The sequence below is a fragment of the Trichoplax adhaerens genome, genomic scaffold, assembly GCF_000150275.1.
Source record: "Trichoplax adhaerens TRIADscaffold_7 genomic scaffold, whole genome shotgun sequence".
Lineage (NCBI taxonomy): Eukaryota > Metazoa > Placozoa > Uniplacotomia > Trichoplacea > Trichoplacidae > Trichoplax > Trichoplax adhaerens.
The window spans coordinates 2,018,535-2,043,863 of record NW_002060949.1 but is presented as its reverse complement, the minus strand read 5'-3'; the positions used below and the strand labels follow the sequence as shown (position 1 = coordinate 2,043,863).

Below are 25,329 nucleotides of genomic sequence, written 5' to 3'. Positions count from 1 at the left end.
ACCACTGTAATTGAACACTGTACTGTTGATACATCCAACTTCAGGGCTATACTACCTACTAGTCTGGTGCACAGCTCTAGAGCTAGAGCACAGTAAAATGACCACCAAAATAATCAGTCTACACATTTCTCATCCAATTCTCACCAGCGCTAAAGGCAACGTCAAAAAGGAAAGTCCAAAAGCTTTTCCCTTTCTCTCTCTATATATACCATTTCTGATCATTGATCACTGATCAGGCAAGTTGGCATAGATACCAAGACACTACTTGAAATCCTAGTGACTACTCGCGATCAACTTGAGCAAGACTGTAGTAAGGTCCATCTGGAGAGGAAAGCACCAGCAGGAGCAAACCGTTATCTAACACTAGATCAAATAATTACATTGAAAATAGATTAATTGATTATATAGAATTAAAAGCCATCCATGAGTAGATTATCACCTTGACAGATTAAGAGAGACTAGACTACTTGATTTTGTGCCTCTTTAGACGTTATAGTGTCATATGGAACTTAATTTATGGACATTGCAACCATTGTATCCAATAAATTAAGCCAATTATTATCCTACAACATACGACCGGTCAAGTGACTCTACTGCCACCATATAGCCGTAAGTAAACAAAGTTCAATTACTCGTACAGCATTCAAGATATTGTACAGTCATCATCATCCAAGTCTTGCCAGTGTTGATAACACTTATTACGGCACTGATCTCAAGTATATCAAGAAGTTTAATCCAAATTAGACCAAACTAAATCTATTACAGTCTTGAAGGAAAATGCCCGAAGGAGAAGAAGAAGATAAATTCAACGCTTCGACACCATTAATTCAAAATAGCGACAAAAATTCGACTACAACTCCAAGCAAGACAACTACACCGTCGACAACGATCACCTCTATCAGTCATGATAACACGTGTAATTTCAAGGATAACATCTTCGATGATGAAGAAATTGCCATGATTGGCATTCGGGATCCACCCTTTGTACGACGACAACGTCGAAGATGTACTGCTGTCCGATGTTTAGCATGTCTTGCATTTCTACTGACCGTAGCTTGTGTCTCATTAGCTATGATTGTAATCTTTTACAATCGTGTTATGCCATCGACAATCGCCGATGATGGCAATATTGCACGCTTTTATCACTTGACTGATTTCCATCTAGATTTAGAATATAATTCATCATGGACATCATCCACCTTTTGCCGTTCCCCTGATGATCCTAATGGAACAGCTCAACCAACTCAGAAGAAAGCTTATTATGGTAGAGTAGGCTGTGATTCACCCAAAACTTTAATTGATAATTCATTACTAGCAACCAAAGTGATTCCAATTACTACACAGCAATATGTCGATTTTGTATTGGTTTCTGGTGATTTTGTATGCCATCGTTTATATGAATTATCACAACCGGATTTATATCGTCGTGTGCGCGATTCAATCACTTATACAAGTACACGTCTAGTGGAAGCTTTCCCTGCTACTCCTGTCTTTCCGGCTATTGGCAATAACGATATGATTGGTGATTATATCATTCCAGTTAATAGCCAATGGTATGAAACAATATTTAGTATGTGGTCAGCCTTGATTTTATGCCCGTTTTGTCCAGACAGATTACGTCCTATCACATCATTCAATGCTATTCGAGAAACTTTCCTCCAAGGTGGCTACTATAAGGTTGAAATTTATGATGGTAAATTAGCCATTATCAGTTTAAATACACTCTATTGGGATACTGAGGCACTTAAACGTAGTTCTATACCAGCTGAGAAATTCTTCCACGCTGCTGATCAACAGTTAGCTTGGTTTCGACTACAACTAGAGATTGCAAGTAATAAAAGTCAATCGGTTATTATCGAAGGTCATGTACCACCAGGGTAAGCTTAATGCGAACATAAATAAAATCTGTTCGATTTAGTTATAGGTGAAAAACTCAAAATATCTCTAGACTTTACACTCAGCATAAGGTCTAATGATATTTCACTACTACTAAAGAATAACTTGGATATCACATAGTTACTATAGAAATGGAGACTATCAGTCTTCAAGTTATCAAGTAGACAGACATTGGATATATATTTATATAAAAAACAGTAGAGCCTAAACTGAAAAATTATAATGTATCATACAAATACTAGAATATCATATACGTATAGTTTGTGAATGTAGACTATCAGTCCCCAAGTTATCGAGTGGACATTGTAGATAGATTTATATAAAACATTAGAGCCTAAACTGAAAGATTGCAATCTATCATACGATAACAAGATATCATATACGCGTATGGCATGTATACAGTACTATGTGATAGGTTAGAGTATGCGTACAGTTATACCATAGGCATATAGTACAGGCTAAACTCAACGATTGAAAGTATACTACTCGAATATCAAAATATGACATACATAGTAGTATATGACATTGACGGTAACATATGTTTCTATGCGACCGACTGGACTACATCATCCTTGCTTATTGTAGTTGTCAGTTCCAGAGGTAAAAGAGAAGTAAGATATACAATACAATATAGTGCAACCTAACTGAAAGATTGAAATGTTATTGTTCTTGAATACTAAAATAGCATTTACAGTATACATGTACGACGTATATTCTACGTTAAAGACTCGAGTATATCATGCTTGCTTAATGCTTACTGTTGTAAAATATACGATTGATCAAATAACGCACCTATACTGTGAACTAAGGTTTATTGTAAACGATAAATTAATCAGGACTAGCCAATATCTAAAGTTTGGCTGACTCAACATCGACATCTTCTTGTCAAGGATGTCATAACTGTACACTTTACAGTAGTAATCTCTTTAAGTGACAGATTAGAAAATTTGCTTAATAATCCTCAGTACATCTGTAAATAAGCAGTAAAATCTTGAACACGAAATACAGTAGAATGTAAATATAATACTGTTCCGAAATAGAGTCTTGAAAACATGGTAGATTGCTACCATACTGTAGTCGACAAGTTAGACTTATCTACAAAAGTTCTATTTCTAGCCAAGTATTACTATTTATCAGAAGCTGCAATTATATTGATTAATGGTAACTTTGTTTCCATACTAACAGTGATAATACGTGAAATGAACTCTTTTATTTGCTGCTGACCTAGATTCGTCCACTTTTACGAATATCCAATTAATACTACTGCTACTGTATATGCTCGTGTTGTAATATTTATGTTATTATTGTCGATGATTAGACCACCGCTGTATTCTTATTCGATAATGTATTGGTATGAAAATGAAATTAAAATACAATCGTTCTTTCTATTCTGTAGAGTGGATACGTATCTTGGATCTAAGAAAAATTATGTACACTACTGGTTTGATAATTATACCGATATTTATACTCACTACGTCGCCTCTCTATACCCACATGTCATTATGGGTAAGTATTCAGTCATACATCTAGTAATTCTATTTTTATATACAGTGTTAACACTTACGTAAAGAGGACAATGTATAAAATATAACATAATTTAGGATAAGTTATAGCGTGTAGCTTAGATATTGCAATCTTAAACTAAAGTATATTGTAAGGCTGCTAGTTACATGACAACCAGAAATGTGCGTTCATTGACCTGATTTCCACTCAACAAAAGATAGCTAGGGACAAGGTGGGAATCAGGCCAATGAGCACACGTTGCTGATTGTCATATAACCAGCACCTGCGAGGATGTGCACCTAGATATAAAACATACGAATATACGTTTTGTCAAAACATTTTAAATAACATACTCGAACATTAATAGCAACTGCAAAGTGATTTATTAGGATTACGGGATGTACTGTCATAGCAAATACATATAACATTGAGTATTGTAAGATATTAATCGTGATAAAGATGCTTTATCTAAATTTTATAAACACAGGCGAGAATTACACGTCAATCTTAGAAAGATTGTACAAATACACTATTTACATTTCGCAACTATAAGCCGCAATGGATGTTTTTCAAGTCGAATTCCTTTCTATTAATTAATTGATTGTAATTTGGTATAGGTCAATTCTTCGCCCATATGCATAAGGACGATTTTAGACTATTAAGAGATTACAATGGAATGAGTTCTTTCATGCTGTTAGCCCCGTCTATTTCACCCATTTATTCCAACAATCCTTCATTTCGCATGTTAATGGTGGATAAAAAAGAATGGAAGTTACTGGATTACATTCAATACTATTTAGATATGGACTTAACAACGGGTAAGGTTACAAACTAGTTTGCAAAATACATGTAATATCAATAAACAAATATAAATGCACTACTTATTTAAAAAATCTTTAGCAAGCGCCTTTTATGTTTGTATATTTTTAGATAATACTTTATTTTGTACTTGTTTACGTAGCTACAACATACCTAAAGCTATAACTCATTATTACTAAAATTTCTACGTATATATATTCTCTTACAGCTTACAATCAAACTGAATGGGCAGAAGGATATCGATTTTCCACTAATTATCCATCCAAGAATAAATATATTAATACTGATCGAATCGAGGAACTTAGCAGTAATTTAATTAATCCTTTGAAAGTTAAATATTGGTTAAATTATGCTGTAGCTCGACAGGTTCGGTATCAATTTTATTCAAAAATGCGATTTGTGTATTACTGTGCCGTTGAATTTGTTCGACATCAATCTTTTACTACTTGCCTTGAAGCTCATCATGTGAATTAGGCTTTAAGCGGACTAGCGTTATCTTTCATACTAAAATTATATCTAATTCAATGCCAGACAATATCATAATATGACTCATTAAAGAATACTACAGCCGTTCTTCAATACGTATAGACAGTACTTCGCTTTTGCTTATTCTACAACGCGTTGCCAGTGTTATATAAACACGAACTAGACATTATTTTAATCAATTAACCCAGACAACTTTAAAGCCAGAATGCTCCTAAACCTTAATAATTAAATACACTGTCATAAAAGATTTTAAGATTATGGAATATTACACTGAACAGTGTACCTAGTACACCTGATAATGCATTTCTAACATTTAGAGATGTTAAATGATTAGTAAACAAAACCAAAGGAAATTTTTTTCTTAAGGTTGTAATGACACTTCTTAGATAGTAAAATAGTCGCCTGTTGCTTTTCAAAAATTGTGACAATCCTATTCATTTATACAAGTATACAGGAACAAGATCTATCACAATAGCTCAATTTTATATTCTCTGCTAATAAAACGTTTATTCTCTATCCTTCAGATTAAGTAATGACTGTTTTCAATTGTTTCTATTAGTCACCAACCTCAAATTATTAATATTCCATTCTTTATCATTCTGATTGCTATCTACAAACGTAGAGAGTATCATTCATGATAGTACTAGAGTAGTATAGGTTTCATAAGTATAATTCATTATTTTGCTACTAAAAATATCTTCCCTTTCATATAGCAAAATCAAGGTTAGATAGTCATTCATCTTGTTGAATACTGTAGTCTAACCCAAAAATTAGCATAAAACTGAGGTTATTGCGCGAAAATAGTTTAAGGAGCAAGTTAGATTGCGCAAGTTTCTAACTAGATAATATTCATATTAAGTATTTGCAGCTTTTAATGCCGATGTGTATGTTGTTGACTTGGTAAACGAATTAATTTTGCAATAAAATGAAATTCACAAGAAATCGTTTTGAAAATGTAGAGACACTATAGCACAAAAAGAATATCTCCATATCCATTCGGCGAAAAATCTTTAAACCTAATATAGTAGCAGTACGCAAATACGACGAGAATTAAATTTGAGTACGCGATCTCTTAGTCTCAAACTGAGACCTACTGCAATTGAAACAAGCAATTAGCGTATATTCTAAACATCGTAAAGCGTTTACTAATTACATTAAATGGATTTTAATTTGTATCTATCGCAGATGATATATTTGAACTCAGACCATAAGGTTAATAAATCTAATAATATTTCGTATAATACATTAGCGTAGTTGGTCTCAATAGGTTTATTTTTTCAATACTTTACAGTTAATTAAATTTAGCCATAATTCAACAATTTTGACTTTTTTAATTTTAAAATATTGCAAGCGGACTATATTTTGTCAGCTTCCAGAAACATCTGGTCGTAGCAATCAGCAACCCGTTTACTCCAATCAAAATTAGGTAGCATCTTTCTAGATAAGTAATATATTTAGTAAGTGTCGCAGTGCCAGGTATAAATTTCACGGCGAGAATATTACTATTAGATTTAATGTATCATTATAAAGTATCAAGCAACATTTCCGATAAATTTCCTGTGAAATTGAAAGCCCATTCATCAATCTTTTCTTTAATGCTCGAAAAGAATTAAAAGCTATCATTGCAGAACTTACAATTTACCACTGCCTAATTTATGTTACAGAACTGCTGTGGATCATTGACTCCATTCCAAATGAGTATATCGCAATTCGCCGCAATTTTATCGCCGTCTTAAATGTGATTAATTCCTAAAAGTTTACATATTGAAAAAATCTAAATAAAGAATTGTCTTGTATTCATAACTACAGGTACGCGCATTACTCAATTACTTCTAACATTGCATATTCCATATTATGATCTATAACGCTACCATAGTGCGTTACTAGTCGTAGAGAATTTTCGGTTTCCTATTTTGGAACTTTTACTCTTTCTCCCCTGCCTAATAAACATTACCTGCTACTTTATACTATAACTTTACTGATTTTTATTAAAAACTTTTCCTCAAGCTATTTTCAATATTTAGTCGGAGGATATACCAACGTTACACTAATATTCAAAAATTTTCCTTTCTGTGATAGAGCCTACCATCTGTCTCCTATTGTGGGAAAACATCACCAATTTCTCCTCTACATCGAGTTCATGGCGCTATTTTATTAAGTCTATACTGCCGTTTTATCAAAGACTGTTGCCGGTTTATGCCAACAATTTATCACCGCGTTAGTAGTCTTATCGCTCTTTATGTTATCCTATCTACCATTTTATTACATCAGTTGCAGTATTAAGATACAAGCAAGCTTTGAGAATATTTAGAGAATTCTCCGACTGCCTTTGCAAACTGATTCATCCTACTTCTAGATTATAAAATAAATCCCCCTCTGATATACCTATTTATTATAAGATATTCCCAACTTGTCAATCTAATACTACTTGGGTATCTTTCCAGTTTGGCACGTCAATGAATTCATTTCTACTTCCAGAGCCTACGGCAACTTCAATGCCTACTTCTGATAACCGTTTTATACCTGCTGAAATACCTAATTTACGCCATATGCCTACTATTAGCCACAAGCAGAAACATACCGCGGTAACAACTTTTATGAAAAGACGAACCAGATATTGCTCGAAAACGTCTTTAGTTTGTCTAGGTGCGCTCTTCTTTTTTGGCTCATTAATCGCTATCTTCTTAAATTACTTATCGTTGGTTAACACCAATCAGCTTGACGTTCGTCGTGATCGCTATAAACAAATTAATGAATCGAATGTTTATGATTACTTTATCCATTTGACTGATATACATCTGGATCCATACTATGACAGTAATTGTTCCAATGATCCATTTGCTGGTTCAGCTTCAACATCAAGAGTTCATCATGGCCGTTATGGCCGTTATGGATGCGATTCGTCACCATTCTTGGTTAATAGTACATTTCAATCCATTAATAACCTCGTTCAAAATCGCAATTGGCATCTACTCTTTTTTCTAATATCTGGTGATCTTATTGCTAACCGTTGCAGCTTAGAATCAAGCCAATCAGACCATTTATGTTCAACATTAGATGACATCTATCGTAACTTATTAACTGTTACCCAAAAAATTGAAAGTTTAATGAATGGACGATCGATTCTCTTTGCCGTTGGCAATCATGATATTCCCATCATTTACCTACAACGAGCACAAGATAGAATATGGTATCGGAGGCTATTAACATTATGGCAACCAATGATTACCTGCTCAAATTGCTCATCACTTCATCGGCCACTTATTAGTTCATCTTTTGAAAGTAATTTTTTAACTGGAGGTTATTATCAAGTTCAATTCGTTAAACAAGCTTTAATGGTAGTCACTTTAAACACATTATATTGGGACCAGTCAGTGCAAAATAGAATTCCTTATGCTTCACTAGCATACTTTAGGTATGCAGGAGATAGACAAATGAATTGGTTACGAACGCAACTACAGACAGCTAGGCGTCAACGCTTCAAAGTGGTTATCCAAGGTCACTTACCGCCTGGGTTAGTGTAAAATTTATTTATAGTTTTTCAAAAAATGAATGATATCTCAGACTATTATAATACGAGTATAATTAATTTATCTATAAACATACCTAGATCACCATCCTATAGCAAAAGACTGGCAATAACAGAACTTGCTCTGCGATGATTAATTTACTCTAATAGATTGAAATTAGCATAGTTCCGGGAGCTGAATGCCAGTTACTTATTGCTATTTATCGTATTAATCAGGACTTCTACCTCCATCCTAAGTGCAATATATCTTTACACCATTTGCAAAAGCATATCAATAAGATATATCTAGATAGAGATCAAAAGTATAGGAGATGTACATATACACTGTACCGTATATTTACATATTGCTATAGCATAGAACATCGGATATATCAATATGCCAACTTACAAATAATGTAAGTTACGATATCTATTATGAATAAGTACGAGCATATCATAAATTCAGCAAATAATAGGATATTTAATTTCGATAACGTATTATAGTAAATACAATGATAAACAGCATTATTATCACAGAAATGGAAAGTCTTATTTGCTGCCTAAAACTTAGCATGCCACTTCAATTTATTTCAGCTGATTAATCATTCTGAGTTTCTAGGACATTTCCAAAAATACAATATATTCTAATGTAACGATCAATTGTTAATTTTTAGATACGTTGCTTGTACAGTTTCATAATAACATCTCTTCCAATTCGTCATTTCATATTTAGCGTCAATATAAGAACGAGCAATAATATTTCCATGGATTATACCTGGGTGGCAAGTCGTTATGTTGACTATATTCAATTGGTCTCGCAAGATTTTGATGACATTATAGTTGGTATGAAATGGATGAGTATTGTTGATTTTACCTGTTTTACTTATAACTAGAGTAGGTAATTTAAAATTATAATATTATACTGGTCTAACTAAATGGGGCTATAGAGTATTCAACTATCTATTTTATTTAGATCTTATAGGTCGATTTAATAGCTATAGCTTACCGTTTAAGTTATGAAATTTTTATTATGGATATTAGGACAATTCTTTGGCTCTCTGCACCGTGATGATTTCCGTCTAGCATCAGATGTCAATCAACAGCGAGGATCTTTCATTTTAATCTCTCCGTCATTATCACCCATTTACAACACTAATCCAGCCTATCGATTGGTTCTATTCGAACCAAAGACATTTGCAGTGATGAACTACTTACAATATTTTCTTGACCTGGAACTAGCCTCAGGTAATGAAACTATTACGATTGCTCAATACCCCCTCCCCTCCATTGCCCGCTTAGATGATATTCAATGTTTATATCGTATGGATCAGATACTATTTGTAAATTTAACATCTGCGACAGTAATAAAGAGTATCCCTCAAGAATAGAATTTAAACTAATATCGATATTACCAATACAGTTAGTAAGTTATTTAACCTCTAGACCTTCTGAATGATTATATCCAATTATGAGTATCGAAGAAAGTTCGCAGATTATTGAGCGTACCGTCTTTATTGATTGTAATTAATATTTATTTAAAAAAAATCATTACCAATATATCTCTTCATTAGCTGTTATACTCGTAAGCTATTAATTAAGACAAAAGAATTGATGTGCTGTGTATAATACATTTGGAAGATTTTAATGCATAACTTTTATTTATACATACGGGTAGTGGTGCACAACGACGCTGTATGGCAATTGGAATATGAATTTATCAAATATTATCCATCTGGAATTAATGCCATTACTTATCATAAAATTGAAAAAATTAATTCTGAATTAATTGGAAATACAAATACTTGGATTAATTATCAAAACGCAAGATCAGTTCGAAGAATGGACAATTGTGTACGCTTCACCTGCTACTGTGCCATGAAATACATTTATAAAAACCTTTATCAACAATGCATAAGATCCTTTGGAATCTCAGTAAACACGAAAAAATAACTTGCAGTATTGCTAGTTATTAACGTGAAGTGATTCATATATTGCACTGAAGCTGATATTGAGATGACAGCTATGTTTGATAAATCGAAGCATGCATTTAAAAGATTTATTAAAAAATTATAAGCGCGAGTAGTTTGATCAACTGACCTTATAAATTGTGTTTAAGGACATATCTGTTGCCTAATTGTTTTACCAATTCAACATGCGATCTCACATTCTAAAATATATGTAAGTTTAAACAGTACTTAATCGTACTTCCAGTGAAGTCAACCAACATTTCGTGCTAGCTATAATTGATTACAGGGTGAATCTTTAATAATATTTCTAATATTCTTATATACAATAAAAATAGATTTTGTTTATTACTAATACACTTAAGTTAGTAAGAGCAGCAGATTTGCATTAAAGAAAAAAATAAACTTACAGTAAGCATGGTACAGACAAAGCTAATAACACATTAAACATGCATAGAGAGGCATGCGACTCATCTTCGTATAAATAGTTAAATCACAACCTTAACGTCATCTTAACGTCATCAAAGAAGTAATTTACTGTAATATTTTATATACAAGAATCTTTAGTAACGTATTCATAGTAATTTCTTTCTCAAACCTGTACATCCAATTTGCTGCTAAAGAATTCAAATATATACAATGTTATTTCAATTATAAGTTAAGAGGTAATTCATGAACGCATATACATGTGCGTATAAATTAAGAAAGAGAGCTTGCATTTAGTGCTAGTAATATCGTTCGTAAGATAATTTTCTTACGAAAAGTTCTTTTTCACTTGATGCTAGTATGGGATATCTAATGTACAGTATGCGTAAGTTCATATTAGCATAAATTTTGCTGTATTAAAGCTAGATAGAACAATATGTATACAAAATGTGTCGCGCTAAATCTTCGGATCCACTGTTACGATAAATTAAGGATAAATTATAGGCGGCTTCACGGGATAAATCGTACTTTTTTAACACCTTAAAAATTTTGAAAACAGTAAAAGCTATTAAAGTTGTAATGAATAGTGAATCCCTGAATTAATGTAAAATCGGATTCTGTGAAGTTATGCAAACGGCCTTACATCGCTTTGATTTTTTTCAATAAAATTTTTACGACTTATTGGAGTAAGTAAAGCTTTTCGGTAATAATGAACCGCCAAATGAAATAAACCTAAGAACAGAGCGAAGGTTCAGACTTTAAATTTTCATTTTTATCTAAATATCGACTTCAATCATTTACAATAATCAATGCAAAAGCCGTATATTGATTACCTAATTGATGATAAGCCCTACCAACATTATAGTAAGCTTCCTGACATGAGCCTCTTTGGTTTTTATAAAGATATAAAAAAGCTATACCCTAGTAACAATAGTTAATTATAAACATTGCGATTCGTACATCAAGTCTCAATAAAAGTTTACGAAATAAAATAAATTATGACCATGGCCGATTATACCTGAAGAATACAGTAATTTTTATTAGCAGTTGTTCTTTGTGTCGCCATGTGTAAATACGTATTTGCAATGCATAAAGCCAACAAGGGCTGATCAGGCATTTGACAAAAGGCAAATACGTAATCAGCTGAAACGACAATTTAAAAGCCGAATTAATTCACATCAATAACAATGAAGATCTAGTAACCATACATGCTATAGTACGACTCAAGTTCAAAAATGTGACATTCTAGATACGGCATTCAATATATTTAAGCACTAACAATGCATTACCCAGGGCAAATTTATAGCTTCCCGATACCACACTGTTATGTCCATTTAAAATACACAAAGGGATACTGGATGAATTCTAAGTGCATCAGAAAATCCCAAAAATAGTATAACCGTTGAAAGCACTAGTCACAAACAAAAATAGAAATAGAACACCCTAATTATAGTTAGCGAAGGGAATAAAATTTGACATACCTTCGCGAATAAGCGATTACAAAAGCGAATGTGTCGAATATCTCGCAATTTCAATACAATATTGTTAAAAAGATACCAAATTGCCATACTGTTTGAGTTCTGAATCGAAGGTAATATATTTAAGAACATATTTTTAATTGGAGGCACTATATTCACTAACCCATAAGTACCAGTTTCATTTTACCAGATCAAGAACAATAGCTGCAGATAATATCATATAATTAAAAATTGAGGGTTGTGCCTTACCTCAATACAAATAGGTTTGATGTATAGATACGCAGTATCATATTCACTATTTAAATAACTTGCTGAAGCACATAACATAGATAGATCCTAAAAAATGTTAGATAATATTAGAATACAAACAATTATCCAGCAATAAACCGTAAAAGAGCAAAGTTGCCAACTGTAAAATTTTTACAGTTGCAATTAATTAATGATTACAGTTTGCTTCTCCTTTTTATCACTAATGTTAATAAATTGCTGTGATGACTTAGCTGCTCGTACTATATGGAGCAAATCGGCATAACGATGCGTTTTGTCTAGAGCAAGGCAAACCTGCAGAAACAGTAAAATATTTTGAAAAATTTACTAAATTAAAGACACTGTCCAGTGAAAGCTTTCACTGCTACTGATAAGAATTTTTTCACTACTTCTAAATACGCGAGATGTTACGGAGCATTTTAAAACGATACACGATCCTCATTCAGACCTTTAAAAAAAGTGCCCACCATTCATCATTAGTCATTATGGCTTCATCACCTACAATATTAGCTAAAATACAGTAAAATAGGATATATTGATGGATGAATACTTCGTCTTAATCGTAATATCGTATTATCAACATATATCAGAATCAAAGTTATTCAATCTGCAAGGCATAAATACCTATTCTAGAGGCAATTTCGGTTCTATGAGAATTAATCTCTTCCATTTTATCTGTTCCAGAATATATGTAAGTTAGCATTTCAAAGCAGATTAGCATTTGTACCGTATTATTCTTTGTCATTCGTACTTGACATAACGTATACTTACTAAGCTGACCAAATGACTCTCGCAGATAAAAAGCCATCACTGAAAGTCCACATTCTGCAAATTCATCCAAATTATTCTGCGATGATAGTAAATTGCACTTTTGAACTAACAAACTAAGATCCTTGAAAAAGATTGAAATCAAATCAATAGCTGTCATGAAATCATAGTGGTGGTAAAGACATTCAAGCCGATACTTGAAGAGGTAACATCTCATGAATATTATTACTCGCCGCATACCAGTTTAATTTCAGCACTATCAGATTGTTTATGGAAATTTTCATCGCCAGTGCTGCGTTCTAAATAAAATATTTTTAATCAATACTTAATACTAAGCTTTTGGTATAGTAGTGTTCTATGCAACCGCAAAACAGTCTGAAAAGTAAAGCATCACCGGTTAAGACTTGTAATGCCATTTGTGGTTGACCCAGTTGCTGGTATAATGAAGCCAATGTAGAGCGAGGACCTGAATGTTCTGGAGCCATTCCTACAACACGTGAATACGATTCCACAGCATTTTCGAGTTGATTAAGAGCAATCTGACACTTGCCCAGGCTTAACCAAACTGCAGGCTAAAAAAATTTAGCACAATAAGGTATAGAAATCGATCAAAGGTACACGGATTACATAAACCAGTTTAACTTACGGCGTTATACTGTTCTGTTCCTACAAGGGTCTCATAAAGATGCATTGCAGAAATATAATTTCCTATGAGGTAATGAAAAGAAACCTAATGAGTTTTTCAGGAAATAACTTCTATACATTATCTTGAATGTAATTATTACTATTGCGCATTTGTTAATTGAATATTGATTTACATGATATTACATGCTGTCCGTACAGTATGTCAGAGCTTACAAGAAACACATTTAGAGCTGTTATTCTACTGTACAACATTTACTAATAAAAACTGAAACTCAACGGTGTTACACTTACACTATTTCTAATCATCGTACCTGTTTCATAATAAGCATCAGCAATATCGAGATATAAATCGCCAACTTCTTCAATACTTTCAAGATACAGAGGTTGCAGTATTTTCTTTTTATTGTTAAATTAAAAGTTCGAACTTTTAATATCCAATAACATCTTCGACATTAATAAGAGACGATAATTTAACATTTATTTCTAACCTCTGCGAATTGCGATTGATCTAAATAAAGTAAACAGACTGCAGCTTTTATCCTTAAATCGATAGGCAATGAATTAGGTATTTTCCACTGCGAAACCAGCCTTGAATTGTCACTTGTATTTGGTGTTATAATCTCACTATTAGATCCACTATATTCGTCAATTCCGATAGCAATGCGTACCGCTTCACCCAAAATGGAAAGTCCACGATCGCCTTCTGTAGAGTAATATCGAAAATTATTGAATACACTAATTCATTATTAATACACTCACCAAATAGTTATTTAACGATAGCTAGCGGTTTATAACGTTTAGCTATTTCTTGTCATAAAGGAAATTTCCTCTGTTGTTAGCCATCGGTAAATAATTATGACTATCATAGTAAATACTAATCTAATACAATTAGTTACTATCGCAATCGCAACTTCATCTACTTACGCGGTTCTTTAATACTACTATTATAGTTATCAGCATCCGGGCGATTAATCTCTTGCGAGTCCCTTAACAGCAATGTAAATGGTGACTCAAATCCACAATTGCAGCAGATGAGCTGTAAAATTTCGAGATTATTACAACCATTATAAATTTAGCTTCATCGTTAATATGTAAGGAGAAGATGTATTACTGATATGAACTATATATTTCGTTATGACATGGAACATAATTTTTCGTAATACAGATATATTTAAATACATGGAATAAATAATGAGATAAGGCAGTACCTCTAAAGCAGATTTATATTCTTTCTTGACAACATACAACTCAGCCAACATGTTAATAGCTGCAACAAATTTAATATCAAGTTCAGATGATAGTAGTAGGGAGACAGTTAAACTACTAAATTGAAGTATGCATACCTTCTGGATGACTTGCTTCGGGATGTATCCTAAAGGCCCTTTCTAAAACTTCAATAGATTTTTCAGTTCGCTTTTTTGAATGATGTAGCTTAAGCAAGATCAATAATTATTTAATTATCAAATCATTTATCAAATCAATAACAGTATCAAAATCTTGAAGGGGTTATCAAGCTTCAAAGAACTTATGTTTATAACGTTAGTAACAATTACCTTAGCTATTTGTTTTGAATAATCAAAATAATCCATTCCTTGATGAGTTTTCAGTATCTATAATTTAGAAAAATGATAGCGTAACGATAATATTATTACTATTGTAATTTAATTCCAAGAATTTAATATCAACTATTGCTAATACTGTCAATTACGTTAAGATACTTTTATTAAAACGAAATTATTTAAGTATGATAAAGTGTCGTACTCTTAATATCATCTCAAAAGTTTCCGCTGCCCCTTTAATATTGTCCATTTGAATGCATAATCTTGCTCTCTCATTTAAAATTTGTATATTTCCATGGTCAGCTTTCACAGCTGTATAGATAAATAAAAGTAAACATGAAAGGGTTCTAAAATTTTACAAACTAAAATATGTTGATAATTACACAAGACCCTTATGAAAACAAATTATGAAATCGGAGATGAAATATTATAATTATTTATTTGCCAAATATGGAGACATACCCATGTTATAACACCATAACGCTTGTTTCTTATTGTCTTGTTCCAATGACATTTGAGCCAAATGTACCCACTGGGAAGCGTCACGGCGATTTAAATAAGCAGCAATTAACTGCAACTGTTTTCATGCGTACATACAAGATAGAATATGGATATTTTGTAAGTTGATTATTAGGTAGAAGCAGCATGATTTGGTAGTAAGGTGAATAATAATTTTATTTTACCACCAAAGTTAAGGTATAATTGCAAGTGATTGACGTATACCGCGCAATGAAGTGAACTTTTTTAGTTTTTGACTTACTTGAACCACTTTCTCTTCATCTCCGTTTTCTTCATAAATCATAGCTAATGTTTCATATGGATCAGAAGCATGAGGTGCTGAAATAAAAGTTAAAGTACATTAGCAATTCCAAAATCATTTTTAAGACTAGGCAACAAATGGAATACATATTCGAACTTTGCTATTAATAGCTAGAACTTGAAAGTAACTACGTGTCCATCAAACTAGTAATTCCAATTGAGATGTCTTTATGATAATATTTTAACACACCTTGTCGTATGATTTCCTTACACATTTTCTCAGCTTCCGTTAAATTTCCACGCGCAAGGCATAAATTAGCTTCTCCCATCAATCCAGTTAAATAATCAGGAACACGATTTCGCTTTCGATATGGCTACGTTTAAAGTAGCAAATGGACGTACATTAGATGTAAATCAGGTAATTCTATTACTTTTCAATTAATACATTTGGGAGCATACGTGGAATGACAGAGAAGACTGATACGTGCTTTCTAGCATTCTAATAATTATCATCTTTAAACGACTTAAAATATCATTTAAATGCTTTCCTTACTCCGCGTTTCTTTTTAACTTGTTGTTCTTCTTCACAATTGGTCATGAAATGGACAAAATATTAAAATAAAGTAAACCTTAGAATGTACCTCAAAAAAGCTAATAAGAAATTCTAAATCAATAATATTGATTATACAGCTACTAGTCAAGCAGAAAATAACATCGCTGTACAGAACTAGAGTGTGAAATCTGCAGCGCAATCTAGTTAGGGAGGCAAATCGTATTTATTATCTGCAGAACTACCATCATTAATAACTCCTCTATTGTCATTTTCATAAAGGTTATAACATTATTTTAATATAATATAATATATGATCCAATATTCATCATTCGGGCGTATTTCCCTTTAAAGTACGATACGCAAAGAAATCAGTCAAGCATGAAAAATGACGACAGCCGCATTTTATTAGGTTATAATCTCAATTATAGTACTATGCTATAATGTATGAAAAATTTAAGAACCCTTTAGTTACAGTAGCTGTCAGTGTACTGATAATTAGCATAGTTCAGTTATGTAGTTGCAATAATATTTAACGACATGTTTAGAGTAACTTACTATTTTGATATATTTTAGAACTAGTAGCTTGATTTTGATTTCCTTTGCCTACTTTCAAATTTTGAATAGATTCCATCCCTTCACTATTAGGTATTTCATTGCCTGCATGACCCATACTGCCTACAAGTTGAATATCAATGAAATAATTTGACACAAAATCTACCTTTTCCGAGTGCGATGATCTAATAACCATGCTCGTATAGTTTGTTCTTGATTTACATTTTACGTATGACTATCATTTCAGTTCTCAAGTGATACATCCTCGTCACAGTTGTAATCGACAATTACTGTAGTAACATTAGTCATAAATACATGCAAATGCTACTTTAAGTGCCTTCAATTTTCAACGTACCTAATTGAGGTTCAATATTTCTATGTAAATTTTGGTCTTGAAGGTTGCCAACGTCGCCAATGTTATCAAAATTTATCTCTTCGTCATCTGTTTCATCGTAATTATCTTCATCATCTTCTGATATTGCCATCGGTAGTAAAGGTTCTTCGTCGGTATCTAAAGTAAGTTATTACAGAAAGGAATTTATTATTTTTACTTCAACACGACAGCTACAACATTGGAATAAACGCGGGTTTCCAGGAAGATTTACTGATCCTTCTACTGTGACATCTTGTAAACACTATAACATCGTATTTTAAAGTTAATGACTCTTGTAGATTTGTGATTGCATTAGATACATCATAAAGGTAAAAACTTGGAGTTTTATCGCTTGATTTGATTCAAGCTAGACTCTTACCATTATAAAATATAAGTATTATTAAAATTACTGACTAATAAGTGCATAATTAATATAATATAATCATGGTGGACTAGTTGTTCCTGATGATCTCAATACTAGAAAAATTTATGACCACAGTTTGATAAATTACTTAGAAATTATCACTTACCTTCAGATGCATTAGATATATCATCAGCTTCATCAATATTATCACTCGATGCACCTTCGTCTTCTGTAAGAGCTTCTGTATCTGACTCGGTAGGAGGGATATGGCCATCCAGTAGTAATGGAAGTGCACCACTTTGTGACCATTCATTGAATGAAATTTGGCCGGATAAATACCGAAGGACTGAGTTTATATCGCCAATGTCTTGATCATTCATGATGTTATAAAATTAGAGAGGAAACTCCAAGGTTGAAATACTACCTGTGTACTAATTATGAGCTTTTCCTCTAGGTAATTTTACAATTTCAAAATGCAATTCAGTTATGGATAGAGAGGTCCATGACACTAACATTATTTGGTCTGGTCAAACTATCACACTATTACAATTCTACTGGTTACTGCAACGATAGGCAAAAACAAATCATTCAAATTTTATCCAAGAGCTAATTTTGAATATTTTTTCTTTGAAAAAATTCAGATAGCAAGTAATAATCTTGTATTAGCAGTCAAAATCTATTTGGTGCTAGCGAAAAAATGGCTTCGAATGAAAATAAATCAATGAGTGGAGAAGAAGCAGTGAAGAAGAAATGACCCGCCACGAAGGGTGACTTGCACCGGTTAGCATCAATGTATGCCAGTACTCCGTACATGCAGCATTTATGGGCGCATTGACAGCTAGAAGAAGCGTTTAGCGGTGTGCAAATTGCGTCGAAATCAGATAGGTATAGGCAACAGATGGGGGGAAGATCGCTGAATTAATTCATGATGAAGTCGCAAGAAGAAAACAAAAGCTTTCTTGAGGTCTTCCCAAGAACTGCAACACTCCAGGTTAGTTTACCTTTGACTCTCCAATATACCTAGGCAGCAAATATAGTACTGTATAGAGAAGTTGATCGACTGTATCGGAGACTAATGATGGTTATCAGGCCTAGCATACGAATACTTACGACCATTTCGAGCGTACAGAGCAGTATACTATCGTTACTACCAATTCAGAGGTCATCAACTTGCATGGACTGGCAGGACTGCAAGTCTGTCAGTCCGTTCTGTCTGTAAGTAGAAATGAATGTGCTACGCTGTTGTTAACTCCATCGTTGAAAACATGGACTACCGTGTACTAGAAAATATGCCAGTTTAAATTCAATGTACATCTATCTAGTGATACTAGTAATCCATGTTTCTGCCGGCAAACTTTGTTCTTCTCTAATCTCTATTCTCTAGTATCTCAGCTAACTTATGGCTGAGATACTGAGACTAGAGTAATACTTTCGTAGTGTTAGTACTCCCAATCACAATCCTCAGACAGTAACAAGCGATAGAATCTAGAAGTCGTTTTACCATAGTGTTTTGCATGTGTATACATTGATTTATACCAGACTGCTGATTCCAGTTTTTTGTTTATAGCTCTACAGTTTATACTGATACACTCTGAATTCTCCAACGCTTAATATCAGTTTCTGCCACAATTTCCAAGCTCAGTAGAGGCAGTGAAGTGGAGAGTAAAGCTTTTCTTTCTATACAAGTAAATCTTTTTACACTCTTATTCTATAGTTTAGTATCACTTTCTACCGCGATTTCCAACAACATATTGAAGGAACACTTTCACAGTGTTGGTACTCAAATCATACTGCTGATATGGTAATAGACGGTAGAAAGAAATGCCAGCTTGTAAGCACACTAGTCAAACCGATGCTAACGCCAAAGGCCCCACTACTCAAATCATACTCACGTGCAATACTCCAGCTATCAATTAATAACAAAATTCTAGCCGTCAGCTATTAAATCATTCAATCTTCTATTGGAAATCGCTTTGAGCGAGCTCTTTTCCTCCACTGTCCTATTTTCCTTTGCTTTATTGAATCACTAGCAGTGTAACTGCACTGCAACTTTGAAAGATCCTTAGCTAGAGCTTAACAAGTAGCAATGCAGGTCTCAGCTCCTAATGATATCAAGATCTATAATTTAAGTGCTGGCAAATCTCTACCTGAAGTAAGTGCTCATTTCAGCAGCCATTGCAGCTGCCATGAACTCTGCTAGACCATCATTTTGCATGAGATTAACTATTCTTGGAACAATTCACCTTGGATTTTACCTTTATTGGATAGATCATTAAATGGAAATTAATGTACTATAGACTTGTAATCATGCTTATTGTAGAATTATATAAAGACTTCATCGTTTACTGTACTCTTTCTGATCATAACGATCCACGATACATTGGTGTACAGTATAGGGTTGGGCTTATTTTTTAATCTATTCTAACTTTCTGCTCTCTACTGCAGTGGCTATCTGAAAGGAGAAGACGCTCTCTTGTTAAAAGAGATATCGGTAAGTCATTTGTTGCTACGGAAATGGACGATATGGCTGCTATAGTCATGTGAAATGATGTCACTAACTTACTGCAGTAATGAAGGGAAATAATATAGACTACAAGTAGTGTACAACTACTGTATACGACTCGTGGTTTATTAATTCACATTATTTACTCTACTGTTGACTTTCATGCCATCGATGCTGTATATGCATAGTAGTGTTCTTACCCTGCTCGATTATTTAATCCTGTCATGCATATGATTGCGTACTGTAGATTTGCAACGTCGTATTGAATTAATTCAAGACTTTACAATGCCTGGTGTTTCCCATCGAATCAAAGTATCACGAGATGGCCAGTACATTTTGGCTACAGGTACAACCGCTGCATTTATTAGTGAGTATATATACTGTTGTAGATCTACAGTTGTGTAATCAAATTTAATTTTGTAGGTACTTACCAACCACGGGTCCGTTGCTACGATGTTTCACAATTATCTTTAAAATTTGAACGTTGTATGAATTCCCAAGGTAATCAAGCCTGAATAAAGATCGATATTCTTTAGTTGTAACCCATCTTCTCTACCACTAAATAATTGCTTAATGAATGATTTTACTTAAATATTTGCCTTACTGTCTTATATAAAATTCTAACAAATTGGGTCGCCTATTGCCATCCCTTTCTCAATCCAGTTATAATTTTAATCTTTATTAATTTAGTAATCCAATTTGACCTACTCAATGATGACTATACAAAGGTAGGGCTGTAATATAGCATTGCTAGAAATACCCAGATTCACCATAGGTTATTCCTCTAATAACCTAAGATAATATATTTAACAAAAGCTATAAAACAAATGGCCGTATTATAAATTTGAAGTCTATAACGAAATGCCTCGTGTCCTATTTTTTGATGTGTCTTATAGATGATATTTATGCACGATGACCGCTATATTGAATTCCATAATAAGGTAACCTACCCTTATAGTGACTCATATTACTACATATACATAAGCAAATAGAAATTAATTTTCTGTTAATTGTGGTATTGTTATGTATCATAAGGGTGGATCCCATTACCAATGCCGTATACCATGTTTTGGCCGAGATATGGCATACCATTATCCATCTTGCGATCTCTATATTGTAGGAGTCAGGTAAATATAAGTACACCATAAAAAGCACTATATAAGAGGCCAATATATTAAATATCTAGTTACGATAAATTGAGATACTAAACTTTCGTGTAACTTTTTCGCTATAGCAACGAAATATATAGATTAAATTTAGAACTTGGTCGATTCATGGCTCCTCTTAAAACAAACTCGAGGTTTATAAATTACTTATAGGAATCAGTATTTTAGCAATAGGCGTAAAGTTATTTTTACTGTTAGCATTTCATATCCCTACCTTAATACGATATGATTGAACCTTTTTAAATTTCGAAATTTTACTTTAATAGTATAGCTTAAATTTTCTTAATTTAAAAAGGGCCACAAATTGTTGTCAAATTAACCCCGAACATCAGTTTCTCACTATTGGAACAGAAGATGTAAGAATATAGACTAAAAGATTAATTATGTGTGTTATGAAAATTACATCTCACATACGCTTATATCTTATGAAAGGGGACTGTCGAAGTTTGGGATCCACGCAGCAGGAATCGAGAAGGACTTCTTGATACCAATCTTTCCGCCGATGGGTACGTAACGTGAAGAGAACAAATTGAGCTTTCACCTTCCTCAGTATACCCAGTACTTCATTTGTAACTGGAAAGTTTTTTAACTGGGCGTCTTATTTATAGGCATCACGAAATAACTGCCGTCAAGTATCGAGACGGCTTAAATTTAGCCCTTGGAACTAGCACTGGCAAGGTATTTATTGTATGAATTTAAATTATTAGGATACTTAACTAAGAAGACCTTAATCATAGTACAGTATCTTTACGTTGTCGACGGATTTACAAATCATATATTATGATTACAGGTATTAGTATATGATATAAGAAATCAAAGACCGTATGTCACAAAAGATCATGAATATGGAGAACCAATCAAAAGTCTAGAGTTTAACCATGACCAAGATTATGTACTTTCCGCTGATTCAAAAATTATGAAAATTTGGCAGAGGCAAACGGTATGTTGGATGTAAAAATTTAACAACTAGTACATTGATTATACTTTCATGTAATTTTGTCGTTCATGACAAGAGGACAGATGATAATCCAAGGCTTTTTCTCCATCAGGGTAAACTATTTACTTACATACAGCCAGAAACAGATATTAACAGTTTATGTACATATCCAAATTCAGGTGATATTCTATTCGTAAATTGGAAAGCAGTAGTCTTTTTATATAAACTCATAGTAAATTTAATTTAACCCAGTAAAATCACCTGAGCTCCGTAACCTTATTCTTTTAAATTTAGGTTTATTATTCTTCGCTACAGAAGCACCAAATATGCTAGTATACTATATTCCGGTTAGTTGCTTATACTTGCCTGCACTAAATGAGATACTATGGCATGAATTTTCTAGTTGTATTTAAATTTTATCATAAAAACCATCAAAAATTTTAGGAATTAGGTCCAGCTCCTCGTTGGTGTGGATTCCTTGATAATTTAACGGAAGAGTTAGAAGAAGATCAGCAACCTACTGGTTTGATAACATTTATTGTATTAACAAGGATAAACAATGAAATTTTTATAAAGAAAATCCTATCATACTTTTTTTAATTTATAAATAGTCTATGAAGATTACAAGTTTGTTACAGTTCAAGATTTAGAATCCTTAGGTAATTTTTACATTTTCAAGATTTTACCGTTTAAAATTTTTTAATTATTAACGTATACTTACGATGCTGTTCTCCTTATACTGTATTTTATGATTTATATTACCGTTAGGACTTTCACATTTAATTGGAACTAATTTATTACGAGCGTATATGCATGGCTTTTTTATCGATATTAGACTATACCACAGAGTTCGTATGAAATTTTATTGACTTTCAGTATAATTCAATTAGAATTATCCAAACACACGTACTTTCTCCTATATGACAGCAAATATATGTGACATCTTCAATTCCATTTAACTAGGCAAAAGCTATAATTGAACCTTTTGCTTTCAATGAATATCGTAAGCAACGAATTAATCAGCAATTGGACAAAGAGCGTGAAAGCAGAGCCTTCAAAAAGAATGAGGTTGTTAAAGCACTTTATACATTGTAATCATTACGAACTAAAAATGTCACTCTTGACAGCAATATTCGCTGTCACAGTGGTAAAAACTTTGAAATTTTTAATCATGCTAGTAATTAAAATTGTATGACTACTTTTAGCTTCCGTCAGTCAATAGACAACTAGCAGAGAGAATAATGACGAAAAAATCTGAAGTAGAGGTTTCTGTTAGCTTACTTTGACATAGTTATCATTGCAATCTGGCAATACATGATATTTATTCTTTCTGTTGCCTATTAGAGCGTTAAAAAGAAGAATCCTCTCGGAGACGATCGCTTTAAGAAAATGTTCACTGATACTGATTTCCAAATAGATGAAGAAAACGAAGTTAGCACTGACACTTAGTAATTAAGTAGTTAAACAGTTGTGAGTTTTCAGTTATTATAATTCTTATTTTTGAATAGGATTATAAACGTTTACATCCCGTAATATCCAAATACGAGCAACATGACAGAGAAGAACGAGCGGCGGCTTCTCAACAAAAAACATTCCTTGAAGAATTTACGCAAGTAGATGTAAGCCATAGATACGAGTATCTTAAATTCTTTTCATTCTTTCCTAACACTACCTACAGTACTCTAGCTGATAAGGGTGTGTCAATAGTTTATGTATGCTCTTATTAACAGGATCATGAAATTGAAAGCAGCTCCAGTAGTAAAGAAGAGAGTGAATCTGATTCGGATTCAGACGGCAAACATAGAGGTAATACACCTGACGGTAGAAAGGATAATAATTCACGCCGGAACAAAGCTCCTGCGATGTATGAATTACAGAGCGATCCAAAAGTAACAAGTTTAAATCTTGGAAATGTGAAATCTAAAAAGGAGTCTAAGTGCGTAGAGCTTTTTTAATTGATTTCAGTTTCTCGCGTAGATTTGTTTGCGATACTAAATTTGTTATCATCTTCCATAATAGAATGTCCTTAGGGCAGCGCGTCATGTTAGAAGAACCTGCTAATGTAGAACAGCACATCAGCTCAGGCGGTACAAAACAGATGACATTCATGTTACAAAAGGTAAGCATCGTAAATTAATCACGACACATAATTAAGCTGCGAAATTTTCTACTAAAATCTCGACGTAAAGGTTTTCTCATAGAATTTAGTACCGTTTGAGGAGTTTTACGCTGCCATTATGGAAGTTGCGTTTTACAACATCTGTTTCAATTTATGACTCTTGCAATTATTTATTAACTTCACGTAAACAGAGCCGAAATTTCTTAAAGAATCAAGAACAACAGCGACAGCATCGGAAGGAAAGAAAGAAGCTGCGTCGTTCTGCTGCTGATATACTGCCGAAGGAAAAAAAGAAAAGTACAGGTGGATTTCGCAGGACGCGACGAAAGTAAAGTTATCATTCACTGGATAAATTGTTAGTTTTTTATTACATATTCTGAGATTACTGAAAATGCTAACTCTTTGTAATTCTGTTACTAAAAAGAAACTGAAGTTAGCGCTCTAAACAGTTGAAATTTTGTACAGATATTGCAGTCTTGAACTGTTTAAATGTTAGTTAGGGCGAGGTAGTAACGCATTAATTCGACTTTATGAATAAAAGCAATAAATGTCATTTATTAGTCTTTAAATTAATCTCCGGTGTTGTCAGCTTTCATTGTAGATATCACAGCAACCATTAACTGGTTAGGCTTTACAATTAAATAGGTATCATAGGCTAGCTCACGAATTTACAATATGTAGTGT

General features: G+C 33.0%; 3 protein-coding genes across 3 annotated transcripts; 2 read left to right on the top strand and 1 right to left on the bottom strand.

Moving 5' to 3' along the window:
- Positions 1 to 777: 777 nt before the first annotated feature.
- TRIADDRAFT_58004 (uncharacterized protein) lies at positions 778 to 10,162 on the top strand (the record flags this gene model as incomplete). The annotated part of the gene is made up of 9 exons (XM_002114280.1): positions 778 to 1,877; positions 3,293 to 3,402; positions 4,017 to 4,217; positions 4,427 to 4,584; positions 6,784 to 6,921; positions 7,104 to 8,218; positions 8,946 to 9,055; positions 9,254 to 9,457; positions 9,888 to 10,162. The coding sequence occupies 9 exons, from the start codon at positions 778 to 780 to the stop codon at positions 10,160 to 10,162; spliced, it is 3,411 nt and encodes a 1,136-aa protein (XP_002114316.1).
- Positions 10,163 to 11,024: 862 nt separating this feature from the next.
- On the bottom strand, positions 11,025 to 18,300 carry TRIADDRAFT_58003 (uncharacterized protein; the record flags this gene model as incomplete). The annotated part of the gene is made up of 28 exons (XM_002113961.1): positions 11,025 to 11,141; positions 11,246 to 11,334; positions 11,436 to 11,523; positions 11,621 to 11,745; positions 11,892 to 11,967; positions 12,084 to 12,182; positions 12,330 to 12,416; positions 12,591 to 12,641; positions 12,796 to 12,857; positions 12,972 to 13,022; positions 13,119 to 13,239; positions 13,356 to 13,414; positions 13,510 to 13,687; positions 13,762 to 13,823; positions 14,072 to 14,156; positions 14,249 to 14,463; positions 14,685 to 14,796; positions 14,969 to 15,027; positions 15,104 to 15,191; positions 15,314 to 15,370; positions 15,522 to 15,631; positions 15,782 to 15,896; positions 16,080 to 16,156; positions 16,329 to 16,452; positions 16,720 to 16,742; positions 17,187 to 17,306; positions 17,539 to 17,694; positions 18,087 to 18,300. The coding sequence occupies 28 exons, from the start codon at positions 18,298 to 18,300 to the stop codon at positions 11,025 to 11,027; spliced, it is 2,820 nt and encodes a 939-aa protein (XP_002113997.1).
- A 1,706-nt stretch (positions 18,301 to 20,006) lies between these two features.
- Positions 20,007 to 23,621, top strand: TRIADDRAFT_50484 (uncharacterized protein; the record flags this gene model as incomplete). The annotated part of the gene is made up of 18 exons (XM_002114279.1): positions 20,007 to 20,072; positions 20,366 to 20,411; positions 20,671 to 20,769; positions 20,847 to 20,924; positions 21,114 to 21,151; positions 21,320 to 21,364; positions 21,459 to 21,550; positions 21,658 to 21,723; positions 21,885 to 21,945; positions 22,022 to 22,095; positions 22,198 to 22,267; positions 22,380 to 22,529; positions 22,639 to 22,705; positions 22,821 to 22,873; positions 22,971 to 23,049; positions 23,138 to 23,185; positions 23,295 to 23,374; positions 23,490 to 23,621. The coding sequence occupies 18 exons, from the start codon at positions 20,007 to 20,009 to the stop codon at positions 23,619 to 23,621; spliced, it is 1,344 nt and encodes a 447-aa protein (XP_002114315.1).
- Positions 23,622 to 25,329: the final 1,708 nt, after the last annotated feature.